This window comes from Harmonia axyridis, chromosome 6 (assembly GCF_914767665.1).
Source record: "Harmonia axyridis chromosome 6, icHarAxyr1.1, whole genome shotgun sequence".
NCBI lineage: Eukaryota > Metazoa > Arthropoda > Insecta > Coleoptera > Coccinellidae > Harmonia > Harmonia axyridis.
In genome coordinates this window covers 34,913,459-34,934,645 of record NC_059506.1, presented here as the reverse complement: position 1 = coordinate 34,934,645, position 21,187 = coordinate 34,913,459, and the positions used below count along the sequence as shown (strand labels likewise).

The window sequence follows — 21,187 nt, the reverse complement described above, 5'->3', positions numbered from 1 at the left end:
TCAGGCATTATTAATAATCACAATATTCGATACGGCAAAAATTTCAGTATTAATATTATGATTGTCCGAAATTACTCCAAGGCCTCAAAATCTAAAATCAATGAAATTAAAATTCTTGTCTATGGTAAGTTATAAATTTCAAATGCTGGCTGCTCACTATGTATAGTAAAGAACACCTAATGCAAAAGAAGATGAAAATTCGACAACCACTGAAAAATCTCGGCTCAAGATTGGTGCATCTGACAGCTTTGGTGGTCACGTGATCTGTCATATTTGACTTTTGTTTTGAATAGTCCATATTCGATTTTTAAATTATAAAACTGAAAAGTGATTGAAAAAATGTCCCTTTCTGAGAGAGGTACTAAATAAATAAGTTCAAATTAGCTTGGCTTTGTAGAATGGGTGTACTTTTACTTTCAGGCCATTGATTGCAGATCATTTTGGCCAAACTTCAAGTAGCATTTTAAAACTATTTATGAAGCTAGATGGAATGAGCTTTAGACATTAAAAATTTTTCTTTGAACTCTCTGTAATCACGTAAAAGTAGTATTAGATTATATTAATTTCCTTCCAAAGTATATGAATTATGTATAACATAACATTTGTAGAGAGTTCAGAGGATGTGGAGTCCCTAGTGAACACATTAAATATTGAAGGAGCAACTTTAACTGAAGGTAATATTTCGTTGACTACAACAGATCTGCAGAGATTAGCTGAATTATCACAAGAGCTCAGTTTTAACAACAGTATGGAAACAGAAGGTTAGTTGAAATTTTTATTCAATAAAAAATGCTGAAATTATAAGGACCTATGCGATTATTGATATAAATATAATTTTAAGATACTGAAGTGATAATTGACGATACAGAACATATTGAGGAAGAGATAGTTGAAACTGAAATAGGAGCAGAAGAAGTTGAGATAGAGACAGAAAGGCAGCCTAGTCCAGAAGAAATTTTACCAGACATTAAAGGCAAAAGTATTGTCCCACCCTTGAGACCTCTAACCATCGCTCCTAAACCCACCAAAATTACTCTCAAACCACTTCAAAGTGGACAGCAATTACTTTTTGTCCAAGGTATTTTATCTAACAAATTGTTTTTTTTTTGAATGAAATAAAAATATAAAATGCTTTTATAGGTCAGAATCTTACAACTAGCTCCGGTCAGACAGTTAAACTATTGTCCCCTCAAGGTCAGGAAATAAATTTAGCCAATCTTCAATTAGGTAGGCCAATAAAGCCTGCAAGTACTTTAAAAACAATTACCGCCACTTCTGCAGGTAACATCTCTGTGGTCCCACAAAAACAGTTATTTGTCAGAAAGGTAGTATCACCAAGTGGTTCAACTAAAAACATAGTTAAACCACTTTACAGTACTAAAACGCAGGAGCAGCATTTTATGGTCGTGCAAAAGGCAGAACCTAACTCGACTACAACACATGTGAGTGTGATATTTCTTGAAAGTCTCTTTTTTGACCCGAATCGAATTATTTCAGGTGAAACTAGTTCCAAATACTTCAAATCTGACTCCCATTGGCCCCACAAAAACCATTACATTACAACAAGCCCAAGAAATGGGGCTTTTAACCAATGCGAAATACGTTCCGCAAACTCCGCCAAAAGCGACCCTGGTTTTGAACAAAGGGGGCACGAAAACTTTGAAACTAGTATCACAGGTGCCTGGACAAACTCATCAGCTGATGACTAATGTGGGTGGTAACGTAAAAGCTCTGACTTTGAGCCCGGTGAGTATACATTATGGTAAGATAAAAATTATTTTGATTCCTGCGAATTATTCAGGTTAAATCTCCCACGAAAATTTTGCCCGCCCAGAAAGGTACACAACATATCATTTACAAGAAACCGAGTGTGGCGCAATCCATCTTGCCTCAAGCGCAAGTCATACAGGTGGCCGGAGCTCAAACCCTGAACGCGGGGCAGCTTCACCAAATCAATATACCAGGAAAAGGGGTAAACTGCTGGACGTTAAGATTGAAACTAATAATATCATCGTTATTTGTTATTTTCTTCAGGTTCAGTACATAAAATTTGTGCCATCGACTACTGTTGCCCCATCGCCTACGACAACTGTCACAGTTAGTACTGCCAACACGAAACCTAATCTTTCCCTGCATACTACCCCGGGAGGAAGTCTTGTCTTCTCAGAATTGGGTGTAAGGCATATTTTCTTGATTTTATGAGTAAAATTAGGGTTCAAGGTTACCAACCTATGAGTGTCACTAAACGATCTAAAAATAATGTGTATGAACACAAATTTTTCAATTAAATCTTAGGAATGGATTCTAAGATATCGAAATCTTCATTAAACTATTTTACAACTGTTTCTATATTCGATTTTGATCAGATGGCTGTTTTTCAATTATTGGAATCAAAAAAAAAAAAATTCATTATTTCAAAATAGTTCAGACAATGCTGTTTTCAGACGTCTTCCAACCATACGAACCAGAAGAATGTTAAGCCTGTGGTTATAAATAAGCCGGTTACAGTTAACACCCAAGTAGTCATGCTGCCTTATTTATCGACCACCCACACCAATGCTGCTCCTGCGAAGTTGGCAATACCGAAACAGAGCCCCAAGTCCTCATCTAATCCTTCTGGTGCTACCTCTGCTTCGGGTTCTGACAGGTAGATAAAAAATTTTATGTGCATAATATTCCATCTGATTCGAGGAGTTTAATAATAGTATATTCTAAAACAAGTTGTAGAATGGACACCTATTCCAACACGAATGCGAAATTCGAAAACGATCAACGAAGGAGTGAGTTTTCGAACGCATGACTGTTGGAATTGCCTTCCGCAACGAGTATTAGACGATATTTTCTCTTTTTCAGTCAAGTTTTGTGAGATATTGTCGAAATTCAATGAAAAATTCAGATCATATATCCTAGTGACTTTTGTATTGTACCTTGGCAGTTGGTGTGACTGTTACGAAAATTGACAGATTACCGAATTTGAATATGAATTGTATGTTTGGAATTTTGACATAATTCACAATCATGCATTAAATTTGTGAATTATGTCTGACGAAATGGATTTAATACCACCAGAATTGAGAGAAATTGCAAATATTGCACTATATCCAAATTATATTAAATTGACGTTTGTTGAAAGGACCCCGCACGTTTTATATGGGAAATGGGTTTCCGTGATCTGGCTGAATTTTTGATATGTTGTAGTTCTTGATAAACTGATCAGAAGTGTTCATAGCCACAAAGCTCAAAAATGGACAGTTTTCGAGACATGGAGCTTTGAAAATGAATGTTTTGCAATTTTTGGGGTTTTTGCTCATCAATCAGGGAGCTCCCATTTCTGGTTGGGATGGAATTTGGATGTTCCGCGGCCAGAACCCGACTGAGAAATGATCTTCCATGGTTATATTAGGCACCGCCATCGATAATTTTTTAATACACTGCTCCACATTGGCTATGAAATGAGATACAAAATCCAAGATCTTCCATACATCTTTTCATGCCACAAGATGACGCCAGAATAATTCACATGACCGAGAAACGACATATTGTGAGATTTTTTTAAGAGAGACCATAATAACTGAATCCTCATATAACTGATGTTCAATAATATCAAATATGTTAGCCAAAATGTTCATAACCAGGCACTTCGAGATGTAATGGGGGAAAATGGGAAAATCATAATCATATATCAGGGATCACAATTGTGATCACTATTGATGTCATTTACATATGATATGTGATTTGTTATGATTATGATTTTCCCATTTTCCCCCATTACATCTCGAAGTGCCTGGTTATGAACATTTTGGCTAACATATTTGATATTATTGAACATCAGTTATATGAGGATTCAGTTATTATGGTCTCTCTTAAAAAAATTTCACAATATGTCGTTTCTCGGTCATGTGAATTATTCTGGCGTCATCTTGTGGCATGAAAAGATGTATGGAAGATCTTGGATTTTGTATCTCATTTCATAGCCAATGTGGAGCAGTGTATAAAAAATTATGGATGGTGGTGCCTAATATAACCATGGAAGATCATTTCTCAGTCGGGTTCTGGCCGCCGAACATCCAAATTCCATCCCAACCAGAAATGAGAGCTCCCTGATTGATGAGCAAAAACCCCGAAAATTGCAAAAAATTCATTTTCAAAGCTCCATATCTCGAAAACTGTCCATTTTTGAGCTTTGTGGCTATGGACACTTCTGATCAGTTTATCTACAACAAGAACTACAACATATAAAAAATTCAGCCAAATTCACGGAAACCCATTTCCCATATAAAACGTCGGGGTCCTTTGATAGGATTAGAAGTATAGACAACCATAAAACGAAAAATATAACTGAAAACTAAGCTGTAATTACAGCATTACTGTAATGAACTAATTACAATACTGAAAAGAGAAAATGATATAACAGTGGATACGGCAAGAATTTTAAAATTGTAATGAGAAAAACCACTTATTTAAAATTTTTATTGTTATCTCTCTTAGATCTCAAAACTCAGGTGATACCCCACCCGACAGTAATGGAATGAGGACTAGAAAGCCTTGCAACTGTACGAAATCTCAATGTTTGAAACTCTACTGCGATTGCTTCGCAAACGGAGAGTTTTGTTATCAATGTAAATGCATGTTCTGTTTCAACAACTTAGAGAACGAAGAATATAGACAAAGAGCTATAAAAGCTTGTTTGGAGAGGAACCCAAATGCTTTCAGGCCGAAAATTGGAAAAGCCAAAGATATGGGGGACGTCTCCATCAGAAAGCACACGAAAGGATGTAACTGCAAAAGGTCTGGTTGTTTAAAGAATTACTGCGAATGCTATGAGGTAGGTTGGGGAGAGACTTGCTACCATTTTATGTTTTAATAATTACATGCACAAATGCATCTATATTGAATAAAAGACTCCAGTTCTCTTTCACTGTGTTTTACACAAAAGTCGATAGGTTATGGGCCCAGAACTCTTCTGAGTTCTGAGGGAAATAAATGTACAGACGATTTTTAATTAAAAGATCCATTTGAAATCTCCCTATGTGTGATCGAAATATTTTTTCAGGCGAAGATAGCATGCTCCAGTAATTGTAAATGCGTAGGCTGTCGCAACATCGAGGAATCCTTGGAAAGGAAGAACTTGAGAAGTGTAATAAATAACGGGGTATCGATGGCTCCAATGGAAAGGATAGTGCCGAAGGTTAATAACACCGTGCCTTTACCGAAACCCAAAAGTTCAAATACAAGGTGAAATACTTTTGAGTCAACCCCTTCAAACTCGTCTTTACAAGTTTTCTATTTCAGTCGGCAAGCAGTGAATTTCATAACAGACGATGTAATTGAGGCAACTTGTCAATGTCTACTTTCGGTCGCTGATAAAGGAACTGAAAATATGCAGGATGTGGAAACGACAACTAGGGAAATTATCCAAGAGTTCGGAAGGTGTCTTAATGAAATAATCGAACATTCGACAAATAGAAGTCCTTGAATTATTGTTAAAACCTCAATAATTTTGTATAGTACAATTGAACTAGTTTTTAAGTGTAAATTGTTTTAAATATAATTTTTCAAAAAAAAAAAAAAGATACAGAACAAGATTTGGACGGATATGTTGAATTATTTTTAATTATAACCCAAATTTTTATCGAAACTTGTTTATATGTATTTTTCTTGCGTTTAAAAGGTGTATTGCAAAAACGGAAATTTTTGGGTGGATTATTTATTATTAAATTGATTTTTTATCTTGATTTTATTTTACTTTTCATTGTAATAATTTTTTTGATTGTCAATGTTTTTATCATATTTGTCTGATATTCCAGAATAAAGTATGTATTTGGAAAGATGTTCATTTTGGTGTGGTTGGTTAGTTAGAAATAAATATTTTCATTTCAAACAAAAAAAATTTCCTATTTCCTTTGGGAAAACATCTATTGAATGAATGGCACAACAAAAACTTTATTACTCATTTTATGATAAAGTATAAAAAGAAAACTTCAATCATACATAAATATATTTTTTCTTCAATTCCTCCAACTTATAAGAAATTAGGGGATATGAACTTTTTCCCATAAAAACAAACTAAAACATCTGTAACAAAAACATCAAATCGTACTTAGTCCTTCTACAGTAGGATAATTTATCAAGCATTCAAGAACAAAGTTTAATCAGAGGCAGTCAATATTTGTCTGATATCTTTCGATTTCAACCGTTTTGGTTCGATCTACGATGCACTCCATTTCTATGACGAATTAAATAAGCTTCTTTTGAGAAACTTTTGGAACATAAATCACACTTGTAAACCAAGTTATTTATGTGAGTTCGAACATGCTTGATAAAATCCGTTCTGCTACTAAATTTTAAACTACTATCACATAAACAAGTAAATAAACCATCATTTTTCTGATAGTGGACCCACTGGTGTGATGTCAAATAACTCTTTGCTGAGAAAGCCTTGTCACACATGCTGCATTGATAAGGTGTCTCTCCTGTATGTTGCCTCTTATGGGTGTTAAGACTAGATTTTTGTGAGAAATATTTTTCACAAATATCACATTTGAAAGGTCTCTCCCCGGTGTGGGTTCTCAGATGTACCTACAAGTTATTTAAAGTCGTTGAGTTAGTTCATCCAAATAGTATCTTAAAGCTCACTTCCAAATAATACTTCCTTGTGAAGTTTGCTCCGCATTCATTGCAAATATAGGGTTTGTTCGAAGAGTGAGACTTCAAATGAACGTATAGGCTTGAAGTGGATGCAAGCATTTTTCCACAATACGAGCAGGTTTTAGATAGTTTCTCTTGTTTGGTATCTGATTGCTCTTTTGTTTTTTTTACATTTTGATATTCATTCACCTAAAAGATATGTTAGAGTTGGAATTTGATTAATTATTTGCCTTCTCACCTCAGTCGATTCAATTTCCTCGTTATATACTTCAATTTCTATAGGATGAACATCTATTTCCTCTTTAATTATAACTTTTCCATTTCTACTCGACCCTTTTTTTGAATTATCTACATAATAATTTGAGCTGATATTTGCATAATGCTGAGACATGATGAAAAACACTTTTGTTTTCAAGAATCTCTCTTTAATTCATTATTAATTATTAATAGAGAGAGATAATAATAAATATTTATAATAAAAAACCTCCGTTGGTATAATTAATTATAAAGTATTAAATCACAGAATAGCTTCTTAAATATCCGAAAATGACACAAGGAAATAACAAGTTATAATCCGAATTTTTCAAATTACTATTCAGTTTTTATAAAATTCAATTTATTATTTAATAATATTAATATTTTCATTTCGTTGATTTCGGATTTAAATTCAAATTCATTCTTTATTTTCCAAATGTTAACGTTTCGTCCTAATTTGTTCTCTTTGAATTTTCAATATTTTTTTGAAAATTAACACGTAAATTCTGCTTATGTTTAAAAAAATTCAAAAATTCTTTTAATATTTAGTGTTGAAGACAATGGTATTTTTACTTTAGGTTGGCAACATTTATCTTTTTATTTCAATTTTATGGCCGGTGATGCGAATGGCGGGAGACGCAACGACTTCATTGTTATTTCTAATAGGACAAATTAATGGAAAGGAGTTCTGAAAAGATTAAAGTGACCTCTTTATAAACTTATAGTTCAGAACTAATTCATATTTGGTGCCATATTTCGACAATATGGGTGACAAGGGGGAAACAGGTTGGTTTTATTTAAGCACAAGAATCACTAATTTATGCATGTATCTATTTTGTTTATGTTAATCTTTTGTCTTTGAAAACGAACAGAAGCGTTTGATGATGCGGTTGAAGAAAGAGTCATAAACGAAGAATACAAAATTTGGAAAAAGAACACTCCATTCCTGTATGATTTGGTAATGACACATGCCTTGGAATGGCCATCATTGACTGCTCAATGGTTACCTGATGTTACAAGACCAGAAGGAAAAGATCATTCAATCCACAGGCTTATTTTGGGCACACATACGTCAGATGAACAGAATCACCTCTTGATAGCTAGCGTGCAGTTGCCAAATGAAGATGCTCAATTTGATGCTGCTCATTATGACAATGAAAAGGGGGAATTTGGTGGTTTTGGCTCAGTTTCTGGTAAAATCGAGATTGAAATCAAAATTAATCATGAAGGAGAAGTGAACAGAGCACGTTTCATGCCCCAAAACCCTTGCGTAATTGCAACAAAAACTCCCTCAAGTGATGTACTAGGTATGATGATATTGCTTCTTCGTTAGCGAGTCGAATTATTTAAATGAGTCATTTTTAGTATTTGACTACACTAAACATCCAAGTAAACCAGATCCCAATGGCGAATGTCACCCTGATTTACGCCTGAGGGGACACCAAAAAGAAGGATATGGTCTTTCGTGGAATCCTAATTTGAATGGTTATTTGCTCTCTGCCAGTGATGATCACACTATTTGTTTATGGGATATTAACGCAACCCCAAAAGAAAACAGAGTTATTGATGCTAAAACCATATTTACTGGACATACGGCTGTTGTAGAGGATGTAGCATGGCATCTATTGCATGAAAGCTTGTTTGGTTCTGTTGCTGATGATCAGAAATTAATGATTTGGGATACTAGAAGCAATCATACAAGTAAACCGAGTCATACCGTAGATGCACATACTGCAGAAGTGAGTTTAATTCTCTTGTTGGTAATTTCTGTTATTTATTACATTTCTTTTAGGTCAACTGTCTGAGTTTCAATCCCTACTCCGAATTTATCCTATCAACAGGAAGCGCAGACAAAACCGTGGCATTGTGGGATCTCCGAAATCTAAAACTGAAATTGCACAGCTTCGAATCGCACAAAGATGAAATTTTCCAAGTCCAGTGGTCCCCGCACAATGAAACAATTCTGGCGTCGTCGGGAACTGACAGAAGGTTACATGTGTGGGATCTTAGCAAAATTGGCGAAGAACAAAGTCCGGAAGACTGTGAGGATGGTCCTCCGGAACTATTGTTCATTCACGGTGGACACACAGCAAAAATTTCTGGTAAGTGTCTTTCCTAAGTTTGAATTAGGTTTTTGGCGAAGTCGTTTCTTAATTTGGTTTTTTTTTTTTTACAGATTTTAGTTGGAATCCTAATGAACCTTGGGTTATTTGTTCTGTATCAGAAGATAACATAATGCAGGTTTGGCAAATGGCGGAAAATATTTATAATGATGAAGAAATGGAGCCCCAAGCTATGGACATGGATGCTCAAGCGATATAAATATGATTTCCAACCATTTTTCTTGTTGATTTTTCACCATGTTTGTATTTTTATGGTTCTAATATTATTTATACTTCAAGTAAATATTTGCGTTAATTTTCCAACGTCTTTTTTATTCGCGGTTTATTTATAATAAGTCTTTAAGAAATGAATTTAAAACCACACTGTGGTTTACATTGAATGTAATGTCTCTGTTTCTTTTCAAACTGTTCTGTCATTTTTTTTTGTTAATATTCTGAAATGAGATAAATCGATTAAAGCAACTTTTGGCTAGTAAGTGTCTTATAATATATTTTATTACACAAAACCAACAGTTTCATTTATTTTGGGCCTGTGAAATTTCTTTTCAATCCTTCCCAGCATTTGTAGTAATCGGCATCCAGTTTTTGGCAAGTTTTTGATCCCCATTCAGTAACGGCTAAACTCAGACAGCTTTCGAACATAAAACCCTACAAAAAGTGATTAGTAGAGGAGAATTATTTTTTTTTTGTGTTCTCACTTGAGATCCTTCGGCAACTCTGGTGGGCTTAAGTTCTTCCTTGCTGGCTTTTTGGAAACAGTTGATATCTGGACCGTGAGGTGTCATAATGCTATGCAATGTAGCGCCCCCTGGAAGAAATCCACCTTCTTTTGCCTCGTATTTTCCATCAATCAACCCCATGAACTCTGACATGCAGTTTCGGTGATAATAAGGCGGTCTGAATGTATTCTCTTGGACAGACCATCGGGGTGGGAAAATTACAAAGTCTGCTATTGCTGTACCTGGTTTATCCGATTGGCAAGTTAGGACTGTGAAAATTGAAGGGTCCTGAAGATAACAAATGCAGAAAATATTCAATCTTCCTCAAAAACAAGGGTAAAACTGTGTTTTTAATGTTTGTCTTATGAAATGTCTGTAATCTGTTACCACACCTGGAGTGTGGTGAAAATCCACTGGATGATTCAGAGATATATGAGTTTTTATCGATAGGAGCCATATCAGAGGAATATGATGATTCCTCAAGGTTTGTTAAATTTTTTGATCAGAAGTGGGGAAAAACCTCTGAAACAAACTAATAGATGATGATCGAACTCTGCATGCGTATAAGGGACAAAAAAATCCATTTGAGCGGGCTTTTTGAGTGATTAATTATTTCAATTCAAACTTTGATATTATAATTAATTAAACTCTATGATTTGGACACAGATCAATCTAAGTCACAGAATATTGGAGCATAGAAACGCTAGGCTCCGATGCAAGCTCAGACATACGTTGAATCGATTTTCAAAAGTAATTTAAAAATGAAAACTTACACAATGATCAAACGAGACCGAATTGATGACCATAAAATTCTTCAAGTCGTATTTGTAAGGCACGTAATTTCCGTGCCATGCTACCACGTCAAAAGGGCTATGGTTTTGAGTACAAACGAATAATTTTCTTTGATATTTGGCCACGATCTCGAATTCTTCTTGAATGTCTTCGTATTTCGCTACAGGTGTGAGGAAGTCTCGGGGGTTTGCCAAACCGTTGGCACCTATGGGACCCAGGTCCGGAAGAGTGAAATGTTTGCCAAACACTTCGAGGATATAGCCTCTGCTGGGTTCAGAAAGCAGAATTTGGAAACGCATTCCCTGTTGGATTACGCATATTTCGTTTGGTGACACTTGTAGCCTTCCAAATTCGGTTTTGATCACCAATTTCCCTTGTTGGGGAACTGAAAACCAAGGAATATAAGAATTCTACGATTTATATATTAGAGTTCTGTGGTTCACACTACAGAATGCTTAAAACAGAAATCTATGATTATTCAACCTAGAAAACAGAATCAAATCTATGACTACTTACTACTTTCTCTGGTTCGAAAAAAATTCTGTTTGAAATCAACCTACCTATCAAAAAATCCCCATCTGAATTATAAAAGGCTCTATTCTTCATGGAAACGTTGCAAGAATAAACGTGGATCGCTAAACCCAATTTCGATTTAGGATTCCCAGCTCCACAAATCGTGTTGATTCCTTCAACGAAATCGGTTTTTTTGGCAGGAAAATCAAACGGCATCCATCGCATCTGAAAATAAATGTACCTTCGTAGAATGGTAATCGAAGAGTAGGTATACAAGTACATTACCTGATTTGGATTTGGTTCTACATCATCCCAATTCGATTCGAAATTTTCCTTATGGAATTTTTTGAATGGTTTGTGTCCTATAGAAGGTAGAATTCGGTAAAGCCAAGTGCGTCTATTTTCAGTCCTAGGCGCTGTGAATGCACTCCCTGAAAGTTGCTCAGCGTAGAGACCGTAAGGGCAGGTTTGAGGGCTATTTTGACCCTTTGGTAAGGAATTTGGGCATCGCGGATCTTCTGTCGAAAATTCGGATCCAAATCCCGACAAATACTTGAAAATATTCAAAATTGAGAATCACAGAAAGAAAAGAGTTGGCGGAATAAATTTGAATTCAATGATTTTGCACAGAAATAATAATTCATAGAATGAGCGCGATTTGTATTCTGTGTACCATACAACCATAGAAGAATAATAAAAAAAATTAAGTATTTCCCCGAAGAAATTTAGGAATACTTACTCTGAATTCGTCCATATCAGAAGACATTCCACAATATTATAATCGAATTTCTGAATTTTGTTTACGGACTAATGATAAATGGTTGCAACACAAGAGCAATAGTTGATATTCGGAAAATATGAACGTATTTATCTATTCGTTTAATGAGTTGATAAATTTCGAAAATACATTGTTATGGCGAAACAGTCTTAGCGCTAGCAATAATAACATATTCTTTAAATCACTTTCATAACAAAGATTGTCTGGAATGAGCCAAGTACGGGGGCTTTTCAATAAATTTTGATCTCAATGTGCGAAGTTATAAAATTTCGTGTAATTTGATACGCGAAGTAAAACCCTATGATGAGGTATATTAATCTAACCTTTTTTTAATCAACTATAAAGAAAATCTGAAAGATCATTCATTAATTTCAAGAAATAACATGTGAATAAATGGCAACTCAAAGTTAAAAACGAAAATTTATGATCACTGAATTTGTTTTATACTTTCAACAGTCTTTATGACTAGATACATTCATATTATTTAAAGTCAAATCAAACTTCGAATTTGAATTAATTAATTTATTTTTTGTCTACAAAAATAACTTCAACTTAAAATTAAATTATCGGGTATTGTACTCAATAAAAAAATTTCAACAAAAATAATTATTCTGGTATGAACAAAACAATTTTTCAGTATTTGTCGATCGATTTATTAAAGAAAAACTGCACTTTTTACAAACAAAGAGTGTTTATAATGTAAAACATCCAGTATTTATATCGGAATCGGTAAATAATGAAAAAGCAGGAGAAATGTGAAAAATTTTTTAATTAATAATTCCACAAACACAATATATGGGGGCTTCGCTCCAAAATTCATCGAAAAAAAAAAAAAAAAAGAACCAGCCTAAGAGATTTAAAATTCACGTCTCTACCACCTCTCATTCCTTTACCAAACTCATTCAACCTTGGAGAGAAGCTAATTTTCAACAAACAGAGCACAGTTAATAAATAATTTTCAACTATTTGGAGACAAAAAATAATAGAGACTATAATCGAGAAATTCGGTTTTTCGATTTTTTTTTTCAAAGGGGAGAGGAGTCAAATTCATCAATAAATCATAGTCTGAAACAAAATAAAAAATTGAAAAAATGCTCTTTATATTGAACACTGAGTATAACTAGAGGGGGTAATACATGCATTTATTCATATGTCCTACCATTTAGTTTACAGCAATTTGGTCACTGTTCGCCAAAAATTTCAGTACAATGGCAATCAAAAAAACAAAATTTTTACCACTTTTCATAAAAACACCGACAAATTCCTCTCAAAAACGGTCAACAGTTTATTTTTTTTTAATAACCGATTCGGTCCAACGATTCAAGGAAAAAACAGATTTATTGTTGTTCTTTACGTTCAATCGTTTTACCGAACCGTTCGTCTATATTTTGAAAGGAAAATGGGGGGTTTGCTGTATCGTTTCAGAAGGCGAGCTAAGCTCATCCTTCTCCAATTTTTTTTTTTTTGTACAATATACTTGTTAACGAATAGGATATACCTAAGCAGCTTAAAATGATATTGCGATTGACAAATACATGAATTACAAGAAATAATCGGGTGTCCTGCGCGTAACGTGGGGCTCTCCGCGTCTTGGGGCTGGATCGAATTGTAAACTGAAAAAGAGACAAAAAAATTTTACTAATCGACAATAATGAAGAATTTTAAAGGTATGCCTTCAAAACACCGCATCTTATTACCTTCTTCTTTCTCTTTTCTTAAGATATAGTCTTGTTTCTATTCATAGTACTTTGAGCATTGAATCTCTTTTACCATTTTAGATAAAATAAATGTAAACCGACAGAAATATTCAACTAGTTGAAGGTTGCAATTTCATTTTTTATTTAAAATAATCTGGCAGCCATGAAAAATTTGAGGTTTTACTTGTTAAAATCAAAATAATCAGATATATTTCTTGAAGATTAAGTCAATTACGATATTGTTTATGGTAGTAATTCTTTAATTTTTGTGTTTTTCTTCGAGTTTTGAAGCTGCCGTTATGTCTAAGTGCTACAAAGTGAAAATTATAGACAACTGAGTGATTTCTAGGTAGCATTATTGGATCATTCCGATTAATTGCTAATCGTCTTAACTGTAACCAATCTTATGTAGTTTGCTGTTATCAAACACGGTGTAGAGAAGTTTCAGAACGTCGTTGAAGATAACAACAGACAAATCTTTGAATAATGGCATTACGACACCAATTCCCGAAAACAAACTCAATATCAGGTTTAGAAATTAAGGACATCCTGTAACCCTTCATATTGGGTGTCCCAAATTTTTTGGTTAATTAGGGGATCTCAGAATCCCTTTGAGCTAAAAAAAAATTAAATGGCGTGAAATTAAAAGTTCTCATAACTTCTTCATTACTGTTGCTATAAACATGTAACAAAAATATTCTACAGGCACTTTTTTCATTGGTGTAATGTAGTTAATTTTATTTATCATTTCATCAATCATTTTGAATTCCCAATCTTTACTCAAGAAAAGTGCTTACTTGAGAGCTTTTTCTCACAAATTGAGTGAATTCAAAATTTAGGTTTACTTTTGAGAAAAGCAGTGGCGTACCAATTTTTTCTTAATAATGTCGTCACATGCTAGTATGTAAGCCACTGGTAGGACAAAAAATACATCTTCCATCCCAAATCTTGCTACTAGGTACGCTTGAAATTGAGGCCTATAAAATTCCATTAAAATATTTCCAACCGTTTGGGAAAAAATTAATAATCTAATTTCTTCTTATCAAATTTTGGGAACGAAGGATTTTCCCAAATTTAGTAAATTTAAACTGCACCACCCTGTATATGCTCACAGTTCTGTGGTCCCCAAGGAAGCAATGAATGAAAGAACGCCCCAAAAGCTCCTGAAGCCAAGTCAGTACTTTTCTTGAATTTTGGTATTTATTTTTCAGTTCCACTTGATCTCTGTCAATTGACCTGAACTTGAATCTCTGTCAATTGACCAAGAACTTGAATTTCTATCAATTGACCAAAACTTGAATCTCTGCCAAATTACCAAAACTTGAATCTCTGTCAATTGACCAAGAACTTGAATCTCTGTCAATTGACCAAAATTTGAATCTGTCAATTAAGCAAAAACTTGAATCTTTATCAATTGAACAAAACTTGAATCTCTGTCAATTGACCAAGAACTTTAATCTCTGTCAATTGCCAAAACTTGAATCTCTGTCAATTGACCAAAATTTGAATCTGTCAATTAAGCAAAAACTTGAATCTTTATCAATTGAACAAAACTTGAATCTCTGTCAATTGACCAAAATTTGAATCTGTAAATTAAGCAAAAACTTCAATCTTTATCAATTAAACAAAACTTGGATCTCTGCCAATTGACCAAAACTTGAATCTCTGTCAATTGACCAAGAACTTGAATCTCTGTATTGACCAAAACTTGAATCTCTGTCAATTGACCAAGAACTTGAATCTCTGTCAATTGCCAAAACTTGAATCTGTCAATTGACTAAAATTTGAATCTGTCAATTAAGCAAAAACTTGAATCTTTATCAATTGAACTAAACTTGAATCTCTGCCAATCGACCAAAACTTGAATCTCTGTCAATTGACCAAGAACTTGAATCTCTTTATTGACCAAAACTTGAATCTGTCAATTGACCAAGAACTTGAATCTCTTTATTGACCAAAACTTGAATCTGTCAATTGACCAAGAACTTGAATCTCTTTATTGACCAAAACTTGAATCTGTCAATTGAAGAACTTGAATCTCTGTATTGACCAAAACTTGAATCTGTCAATTGACCAAAATTTGATTCTGTCAATTAAGCAAGAACTGGAATCTTTGTCAATTGACCTAAACTTGAATCTCTGTCGATCGACCAAGAACTTGAATCTCTGTCAATTGAATTTTTTAGGATGGATTCAGTTCGAATCGAGAAGAAGTATTCAGAATCAAACTCAAATCGGTACTTACAATGAATACTTTAGAGCGTCGTCAAGCTCCATTATGGCAGCTTGGTTACCACACCTATAACAGTAGTTGGGAGCAGAGAAGATGGTGACAACATTCCTGTCGTGACACCAATTGTAACCTTCCATCACCAACTGATGGGCCCTAGACACTAACGTCAATCCATTGGTGTGATTGAACGTCTCCGAGATGTCTTGGCCGAAGGTGTAACCTGCTCCTCTGGGAGAAATGCCCCAGCCGCCGCGATCGTCAGGGTCGGACCATAGAAGATCGCACATAGGGCCCTCGTGAGGAACCTAGGAAAAAAAATATTCCCTACAGAATTTCCAGAATATCAATCTCGAAATTGCGAATATCCCACTCCGTTATCTTCTTTCGGAATCATTGAAGTCTTGAATTTGTATGAATTTCATTAAATATTAAACGCATCACACTCCCGATGGTTATTTTTGCGAATCCAAGTAATTCTTTTTCAAAAGTCTGTAAAACAAACCCATTGAAATAAAACATTTTAAAAATAAGATCTTTTGTTTGAAATCCCCAATATTAGTAACAAATTATCTTTATTTAACAACAAATCGATCACTAGGTCAAACATAAGAAAAATCTCCCAATATACGTCCTATGAGTTTCATTTCTCAATATGAGAATATAATTTATTCATTCAAACAAACAGATAAAAAAGATAAGATTACAATGGTGTTTTTCGATCTAAAAAATTTGATAATGATCACTAAAAGTTCTTCGTGACAAAACTATAAAATTTGAACAAATAATATATAATTTAACTTGGATAATATAAAATTTTCAATCACTAAAACTCAACCAAAAATTAAAATTGTATAACCATAAAAAGAAGTCAATTTTGACATTCAGCCATTAACAGAGAAAGTTAACCTCTAACCAAAACGTTATTTGGTTGCAGTCATCATGTGTATGTTTTAGTACCTAAATACTGAATAAAAATTTAAAATTTGAATTTATCTCTTTTTCGTAACTTTTTGTCGACATTTTTAAAAAATGTAGTTGCTGTAAAAATTAAACGTACTTCTTGTAAACGATCTAACGCCCTAATGTGGTCCAAGGTGTCGATGCTAGGACTTAAACCTCCATGCAAACAGAAAATTTGACTATCAACTAGTGCAGTGAGGGGCAGATAATCGAATAGGTCTGTGAAAAATTTCCAAACATTTGCATTTCCATATTTCCTTAGACACTCATCGTAGAACCCATAAACTTGGGTAATCTGCCTAGATTCGTGATTTCCTCTTAGGATCGTTATCCGTTCCTTATAACGCACTTTAAGGGCCACCAGAAGCGTCACTGTTTCCACTGAATAATAACCACGGTCCACATAGTCACCCATGAACAGGTAATTTGTATCGGGGCTTCTTCCTCCTATTCTGAATAATTCCATCAAATCGTGAAATTGACCATGCACATCTCCACATACTGTAACGGGACATTTTACTTCTTGAACATTTGATTCTTTTGAAAGAATTTCTTTAGCCTGTAAAAAATAATTATTGATATATTAGACATTATCAACAATTAACACAGAAAATTATTCAGAAATAATTGATTCATAGAAAACAATCGAAATTTGGAGTTACAACTGACAATTAACAAGGAAGAAATGTTGGCATTTCGAAATATTTTTAGATTACACGTATATTTTCATTCAAATTATGGAGGGAATTGAGGATTGAGCCTTGTGAAAAAATTCGATAATTTAAATCAACTTGTCATTTGAATATCGAATTGGCAATAACTTACACCATTCCACTGAACCCACAAAATTGGGCCTCTTAGATTAAAAAACTAGTCATAATTCATGGTCAATCATTAACAAAAATTCCTAACTACTATTACTAATCGTGAAGTGAGGATATCAGTTGATCCTGGAACCTTCAAAACGGGTTTCTACGTAATATTCAAAGTGAAAAAGGACGTTAATGACTCACGATTAAAGGTCCACCAAAACGAAAAATCAACTAGGAATCACGAGTATTTTCGATTTTTAGGCTGAATAACAGAAAAATCTACTAATAAAATGATATAAAAATAATTACCTTATCACAAAGTGTTTTTACTTGACTCTCGGATAACTGTTTGCAGTTATTGAGTTGTTCAATCCATTGGTCCAACTCTTTGCATGTCGCTTTCTCGTCCATGATAAGTGATTTCTTGTTCAATATGAAAAATAAGTTACAAATAAATTATGAGGGAACTTTAATATAGTTGGGTGTGTATTTCGACATAGAGGCCGTCTAAGAAATATCTTGAATCACAATACCACAAACACTCCAAAATGGCGGTGATCTAATGGGAGTGTGCGCATGCTTATAGGAAAAACGATGTGTTGTAGAAGTGGGTCAGCGCGGAAATTTCAAATTTCCCTTTTACTCCATTTTCACGCTTCGGGGGTTTTACTTACGTTTATTTCATCTTGATCGGAGATCTCCTTGGTTATTGTGTTGATCGGCGGTCGTAATATTTTTGGGGCTGCCGTCTTCATCTTGAATTCTGACAGAAAACAGATATGACATTCGTGGAATCGCCCCTAATTTTTTTTTTGGTTATTCTTGATAAAAAACCTTGTAGATTCTATTATATTAGTTGAATACTAATTATTTTTTCGTCAGTTATTTATTGAAATTTTTCTCCAAAGTCGATTCAATTCCAGGAATACGAAGGATTTCGAAGTTTTTTGATAGATGTTTTTTATTGTTAGATATTCTGTGATTATTTAATCACACAAGATATATTTTTCTGAATTATGTGATCTTCTGAATCTAGCCGTCGACTTTAGTGAAAGTGTTAAAAAGTTAAATTAAGGAAAGAATTGCTGGAAAATTTCAATTAACCAAAGTTAATAAAGTAGAATCCAGCAATCTTCAATCTTTTGTTAACATTTTTCCAATTACTGCAAATAGTTTCTGAATTCTATGACTTTTCTCAATATTCATAGAAATTTAGTTGTCAGATTTGGGAAACAGCACTTTATAATCAAATTAGGAAATATAGAATGAAATAATGGCTTTTAAAACGTAACTAGAATTTATTTAATAATAATGTTAACATGGGTTTTCACTAACATTAGATTCTTTGTATGTCGACCTTGATGGGGGATGTGTTCTTCGTTTTGCATAATTGTTATCAAGCAATTTCTGTCCAATACTAATATCCCTACCATCTACAGATTCAAACAATTCAATACCAGGGACAGGGGAACCCTCACGATCCTCTAATTGTCTTTTTCCATTAGAGTAGTTCTTTATTTTAGCTCCAAGTTTCTCCCACTGGGCCACATGGGTCCATTCTTCAAAGTTATCCACAGCTTCTTCACTCCACTTGTCTCCAACAGGTTCTATGAATACAAAGTTTAGGAGACAAATGAAAGGAAAAAAGACCAAATGAACTCACCAACACCATCTAAATAACACTCAATAGCCTGAAAATGCAACCTCAAAAAATCTGTCCTCAATTCCATGATATTTCCGAATGACACAAAATCAGTATCTCCATAATCGACATAATGTAATTCAGCTTCTTTCTTGACATTATTGACACTCACAACTTCAGCCCTGTACCTGAATAATAAAAGTTCAGCTTAATTCAATAAAATTCAAAAAATTTTCTGAATTCTACTCACCATTTCTTATCATATTTAAAAATAGCAGCAACTAAGTTGCCTTTTTTAATTGTATTCAAGAAATGCAAAGACTTGTTCTCATAATCGTTGTAAAATTCAGTCATATCTTCAACAAGCCGATCCAATTCTGTTGCTTTGGGGCCAACTATTTGTACCCAAAATTTTGAAGGATCAACTAACGCAGAAACATAAACTTGAAATGGAGTATCTGAAATATATTTCCTGGTAAAAATGCCTTTTTTTTTTTAAATGAACCTACCTACGACATCAGATAAGCTTTCTCTCCTTCCTGTGCCATACTCTGAAGTACCTGTACTTTTGTTTGATGCAGATTTTGGAGGTGCCCTAGGCTCACGTTTCGCTAAGGTCATATCTAATACTTTTTGTAGATCCATCAATTGTTGTATCTTTTCCTGTATGAGACCCTTGGCAGAACATATCTCTTGCAATGTACCTAGAAATATAATAATAAATGTAGTTGTGGCCATTGACCTGATTAGAAATATAATTTATTGTGAAAATTCACTTTGAAATTAAATCAATAATAAAAGTTGAATATTATGCTGGATTTATTTTAGCGGAAGACTCAGTCATACATAGTGTACATATTGATTTCAGAACCAAGAAATTACCTTGTAGTATCACCTTTGAAACTGAGTTGTCACCTGAGTCTTGGCTGATAGTGATTTTTGCACCTGAAATATTTTTTATTTCGTTAATGTTATCCCCATGACGTCCAATAATTTTCGAAGTAACTCCTCTAGGAATGTATATAATTTCTGTTTCAATTGCAGGTTGATTTTCTGAAGAACATTTTAAATGATTAATGTAGGATATTTCTTACAAGTAGGGAAAGTCCCAAAATTGTATTTATGAATATCATACCTATAAATTCCTTGATGATGCTTTTCGCAAAATAGCAGGCCTCAACTGTTCCTCTGATAACACAAATTTTTTCACCTCCACTTTGTCTGAAACTTATCCTAGTTCCTGATGTAAATTCAACTTGCTTGATGTTAGATCCATTTTTACCTATAACATTATTGATCACTTGTCTTGGAATTTGGAACTCCACAGTTGTGAAATTAGCCGTTTTCATTAATGTATCTTCCTCATCCTTGGGCCAATATTTTCGTATAATGTATAGGGAAATTCCACAAAGTGAGAGTCCTAAAACTGTAGCTAAGCTCTTGTAGGTCTGCCTGAAATGCATATATAGATTTGAGTATTTGAACAATTGGCATTTGTAATGGGGGTCATAATTATTTTTAAAACGAATTATGCTATATAATGTATTATGAAATAGGATTAAATAATAACGAATTTAGTGTTAAAACACTCACATATTGAATTTCGTCATTGAAGGAGCTACATTTAGATGTTAAATGATGCTGTTCAGATCTGATTTTTATAGATATCTGTTTTTTAAATTTTTTATTAGATTTTTTTCGTGTAAAAAAACATAACCACAAATCTAGAGTAAGTTTTCTATTTATTTCTCATAGAATTATCTGTTTTATCTGGACAGGATTGTCAAATTGAAGGTTGCGAATTTCAATGAGCTTAATCCTAACTTTAATTTTGGATATAATTTGAGAGCCGGAAAATCAGATTAAACTAATCTTTTTAGCCGCGTATTCAAATTTCACCAGAATTCAATTACATTGTTTTGAAATGTTTTATAATATCAAAAGAAATTTTTAATTCCGTGAAATATATCGATAGGGGTAATTTTTTCAACAATTAATTTCCAAAATATTAGTTA

General features: G+C 33.7%; 6 protein-coding genes across 10 annotated transcripts; 2 read left to right on the top strand and 4 right to left on the bottom strand.

Annotated features, from left to right (window-relative positions):
* The first annotated feature begins 246 nt into the window (after positions 1 to 246).
* LOC123682344 (protein lin-54 homolog) lies at positions 247 to 5,735 on the top strand. 4 transcript variants are annotated; one of them, XM_045620913.1, is made up of 12 exons: positions 247 to 358; positions 421 to 543; positions 609 to 761; positions 842 to 1,078; positions 1,141 to 1,442; positions 1,498 to 1,746; positions 1,802 to 1,972; positions 2,035 to 2,175; positions 2,445 to 2,647; positions 4,489 to 4,825; positions 5,054 to 5,235; positions 5,293 to 5,735. In XM_045620913.1, exons 3-12 carry the CDS (start codon positions 749 to 751, stop codon positions 5,474 to 5,476), a joined length of 2,019 nt encoding a protein of 672 aa, XP_045476869.1. In that variant the 5' UTR covers positions 247 to 358; positions 421 to 543; positions 609 to 748; the 3' UTR covers positions 5,477 to 5,735. The 4 variants fall into 4 exon arrangements, with proteins under 4 accessions (XP_045476869.1, XP_045476868.1, XP_045476866.1 ...); XM_045620912.1 differs by having other exon boundaries at positions 421 to 761; positions 1,141 to 1,227; positions 1,282 to 1,442; XM_045620910.1 differs by having other exon boundaries at positions 421 to 761.
* Positions 5,736 to 5,894: 159 nt separating this feature from the next.
* LOC123682352 (gastrula zinc finger protein XlCGF7.1-like) lies at positions 5,895 to 7,152 on the bottom strand. Its single transcript, XM_045620924.1, has 3 exons — positions 6,887 to 7,152; positions 6,637 to 6,837; positions 5,895 to 6,579 (listed from the first exon to the last, which is right to left on the bottom strand). Exons 1-3 carry the CDS (start codon positions 7,037 to 7,039, stop codon positions 6,190 to 6,192), a joined length of 744 nt encoding a protein of 247 aa, XP_045476880.1. The 5' UTR covers positions 7,040 to 7,152; the 3' UTR covers positions 5,895 to 6,189.
* Positions 7,153 to 7,500: 348 nt separating this feature from the next.
* Positions 7,501 to 9,532, top strand: LOC123682348 (histone-binding protein RBBP4). The gene is made up of 5 exons (XM_045620917.1): positions 7,501 to 7,689; positions 7,776 to 8,210; positions 8,269 to 8,642; positions 8,696 to 9,005; positions 9,080 to 9,532. The coding sequence occupies exons 1-5, from the start codon at positions 7,668 to 7,670 to the stop codon at positions 9,223 to 9,225; spliced, it is 1,287 nt and encodes a 428-aa protein (XP_045476873.1). The 5' UTR covers positions 7,501 to 7,667; the 3' UTR covers positions 9,226 to 9,532.
* On the bottom strand, positions 9,490 to 11,946 carry LOC123682347 (homogentisate 1,2-dioxygenase). Its single transcript, XM_045620916.1, has 6 exons — positions 11,790 to 11,946; positions 11,336 to 11,602; positions 11,098 to 11,275; positions 10,519 to 10,922; positions 9,725 to 10,033; positions 9,490 to 9,674 (listed from the first exon to the last, which is right to left on the bottom strand). Exons 1-6 carry the CDS (start codon positions 11,814 to 11,816, stop codon positions 9,546 to 9,548), a joined length of 1,314 nt encoding a protein of 437 aa, XP_045476872.1. The 5' UTR covers positions 11,817 to 11,946; the 3' UTR covers positions 9,490 to 9,545.
* Positions 11,947 to 12,579: 633 nt separating this feature from the next.
* LOC123682350 (serine/threonine-protein phosphatase 2A catalytic subunit alpha isoform) lies at positions 12,580 to 18,494 on the bottom strand. The gene is made up of 5 exons (XM_045620922.1): positions 18,205 to 18,494; positions 17,840 to 17,953; positions 16,816 to 17,277; positions 15,771 to 16,063; positions 12,580 to 13,441 (listed from the first exon to the last, which is right to left on the bottom strand). The coding sequence occupies exons 1-5, from the start codon at positions 18,283 to 18,285 to the stop codon at positions 13,369 to 13,371; spliced, it is 1,023 nt and encodes a 340-aa protein (XP_045476878.1). The 5' UTR covers positions 18,286 to 18,494; the 3' UTR covers positions 12,580 to 13,368.
* Positions 18,495 to 18,808: 314 nt separating this feature from the next.
* On the bottom strand, positions 18,809 to 20,928 carry LOC123682345 (tudor and KH domain-containing protein homolog). 2 transcript variants are annotated; one of them, XM_045620914.1, is made up of 7 exons: positions 20,766 to 20,928; positions 20,308 to 20,624; positions 20,055 to 20,225; positions 19,682 to 19,876; positions 19,423 to 19,630; positions 19,194 to 19,360; positions 18,809 to 19,137 (listed from the first exon to the last, which is right to left on the bottom strand). In XM_045620914.1, exons 1-7 carry the CDS (start codon positions 20,780 to 20,782, stop codon positions 18,845 to 18,847), a joined length of 1,368 nt encoding a protein of 455 aa, XP_045476870.1. In that variant the 5' UTR covers positions 20,783 to 20,928; the 3' UTR covers positions 18,809 to 18,844. The 2 variants fall into 2 exon arrangements, with proteins under 2 accessions (XP_045476870.1, XP_045476871.1); XM_045620915.1 differs by having other exon boundaries at positions 20,055 to 20,117.
* Between the last annotated feature and the right edge of the window lie 259 nt (positions 20,929 to 21,187).

What these genes read in the sequence shown, in the direction of transcription:
- LOC123682344 (XM_045620910.1), top strand. Translation starts at nt 587, where the DNA reads ATGTATAACATAACATTTGTAGAGAGTTCAGAGGATGTGGAGTCCCTA. An exon ending in GCAATTACTTTTTGTCCAAG is followed by an intron (nt 1,079 to 1,140) that starts GTATTTTATCTA and finishes ATGCTTTTATAG; the next exon opens with GTCAGAATCTTACAACTAGC. An exon ending in TCTGCTTCGGGTTCTGACAG is followed by an intron (nt 2,648 to 4,488) that starts GTAGATAAAAAA and finishes TATCTCTCTTAG; the next exon opens with ATCTCAAAACTCAGGTGATA.
- LOC123682352 (XM_045620924.1), bottom strand. Translation starts at nt 7,039, where the DNA reads ATGTCTCAGCATTATGCAAATATCAGCTCAAATTATTATGTAGATAAT. An exon ending in AGGAAATTGAATCGACTGAG is followed by an intron (nt 6,838 to 6,886) that starts GTGAGAAGGCAA and finishes CATATCTTTTAG; the next exon opens with GTGAATGAATATCAAAATGT. An exon ending in CAAGGAAGTATTATTTGGAA is followed by an intron (nt 6,580 to 6,636) that starts GTGAGCTTTAAG and finishes AATAACTTGTAG; the next exon opens with GTACATCTGAGAACCCACAC.
- LOC123682348 (XM_045620917.1), top strand. Translation starts at nt 7,668, where the DNA reads ATGGGTGACAAGGGGGAAACAG. An exon ending in TCCCTCAAGTGATGTACTAG is followed by an intron (nt 8,211 to 8,268) that starts GTATGATGATAT and finishes AGTCATTTTTAG; the next exon opens with TATTTGACTACACTAAACAT. An exon ending in ACACACAGCAAAAATTTCTG is followed by an intron (nt 9,006 to 9,079) that starts GTAAGTGTCTTT and finishes TTTTTTTTACAG; the next exon opens with ATTTTAGTTGGAATCCTAAT.
- LOC123682347 (XM_045620916.1), bottom strand. Translation starts at nt 11,816, where the DNA reads ATGTCTTCTGATATGGACGAATTCAGA. An exon ending in CTGATATGGACGAATTCAGA is followed by an intron (nt 11,603 to 11,789) that starts GTAAGTATTCCT and finishes AATATTTTCAAG; the next exon opens with TATTTGTCGGGATTTGGATC. An exon ending in AGATGGGGATTTTTTGATAG is followed by an intron (nt 10,923 to 11,097) that starts GTAGGTTGATTT and finishes CTTGGTTTTCAG; the next exon opens with TTCCCCAACAAGGGAAATTG.
- LOC123682350 (XM_045620922.1), bottom strand. Translation starts at nt 18,285, where the DNA reads ATGAAGACGGCAGCCCCAAAAATATTACGACCGCCGATCAACACAATA. An exon ending in CCGATCAAGATGAAATAAAC is followed by an intron (nt 17,954 to 18,204) that starts GTAAGTAAAACC and finishes ATATTGAACAAG; the next exon opens with AAATCACTTATCATGGACGA. An exon ending in CGTTAGATCGTTTACAAGAA is followed by an intron (nt 16,064 to 16,815) that starts GTACGTTTAATT and finishes TTTTTTTCCTAG; the next exon opens with GTTCCTCACGAGGGCCCTAT.
- LOC123682345 (XM_045620914.1), bottom strand. An exon ending in TTCAAAGGTGATACTACAAG is followed by an intron (nt 19,877 to 20,054) that starts GTAATTTCTTGG and finishes TTATATTTCTAG; the next exon opens with GTACATTGCAAGAGATATGT. An exon ending in GTGTTATTTAGATGGTGTTG is followed by an intron (nt 19,138 to 19,193) that starts GTGAGTTCATTT and finishes TTGTATTCATAG; the next exon opens with AACCTGTTGGAGACAAGTGG.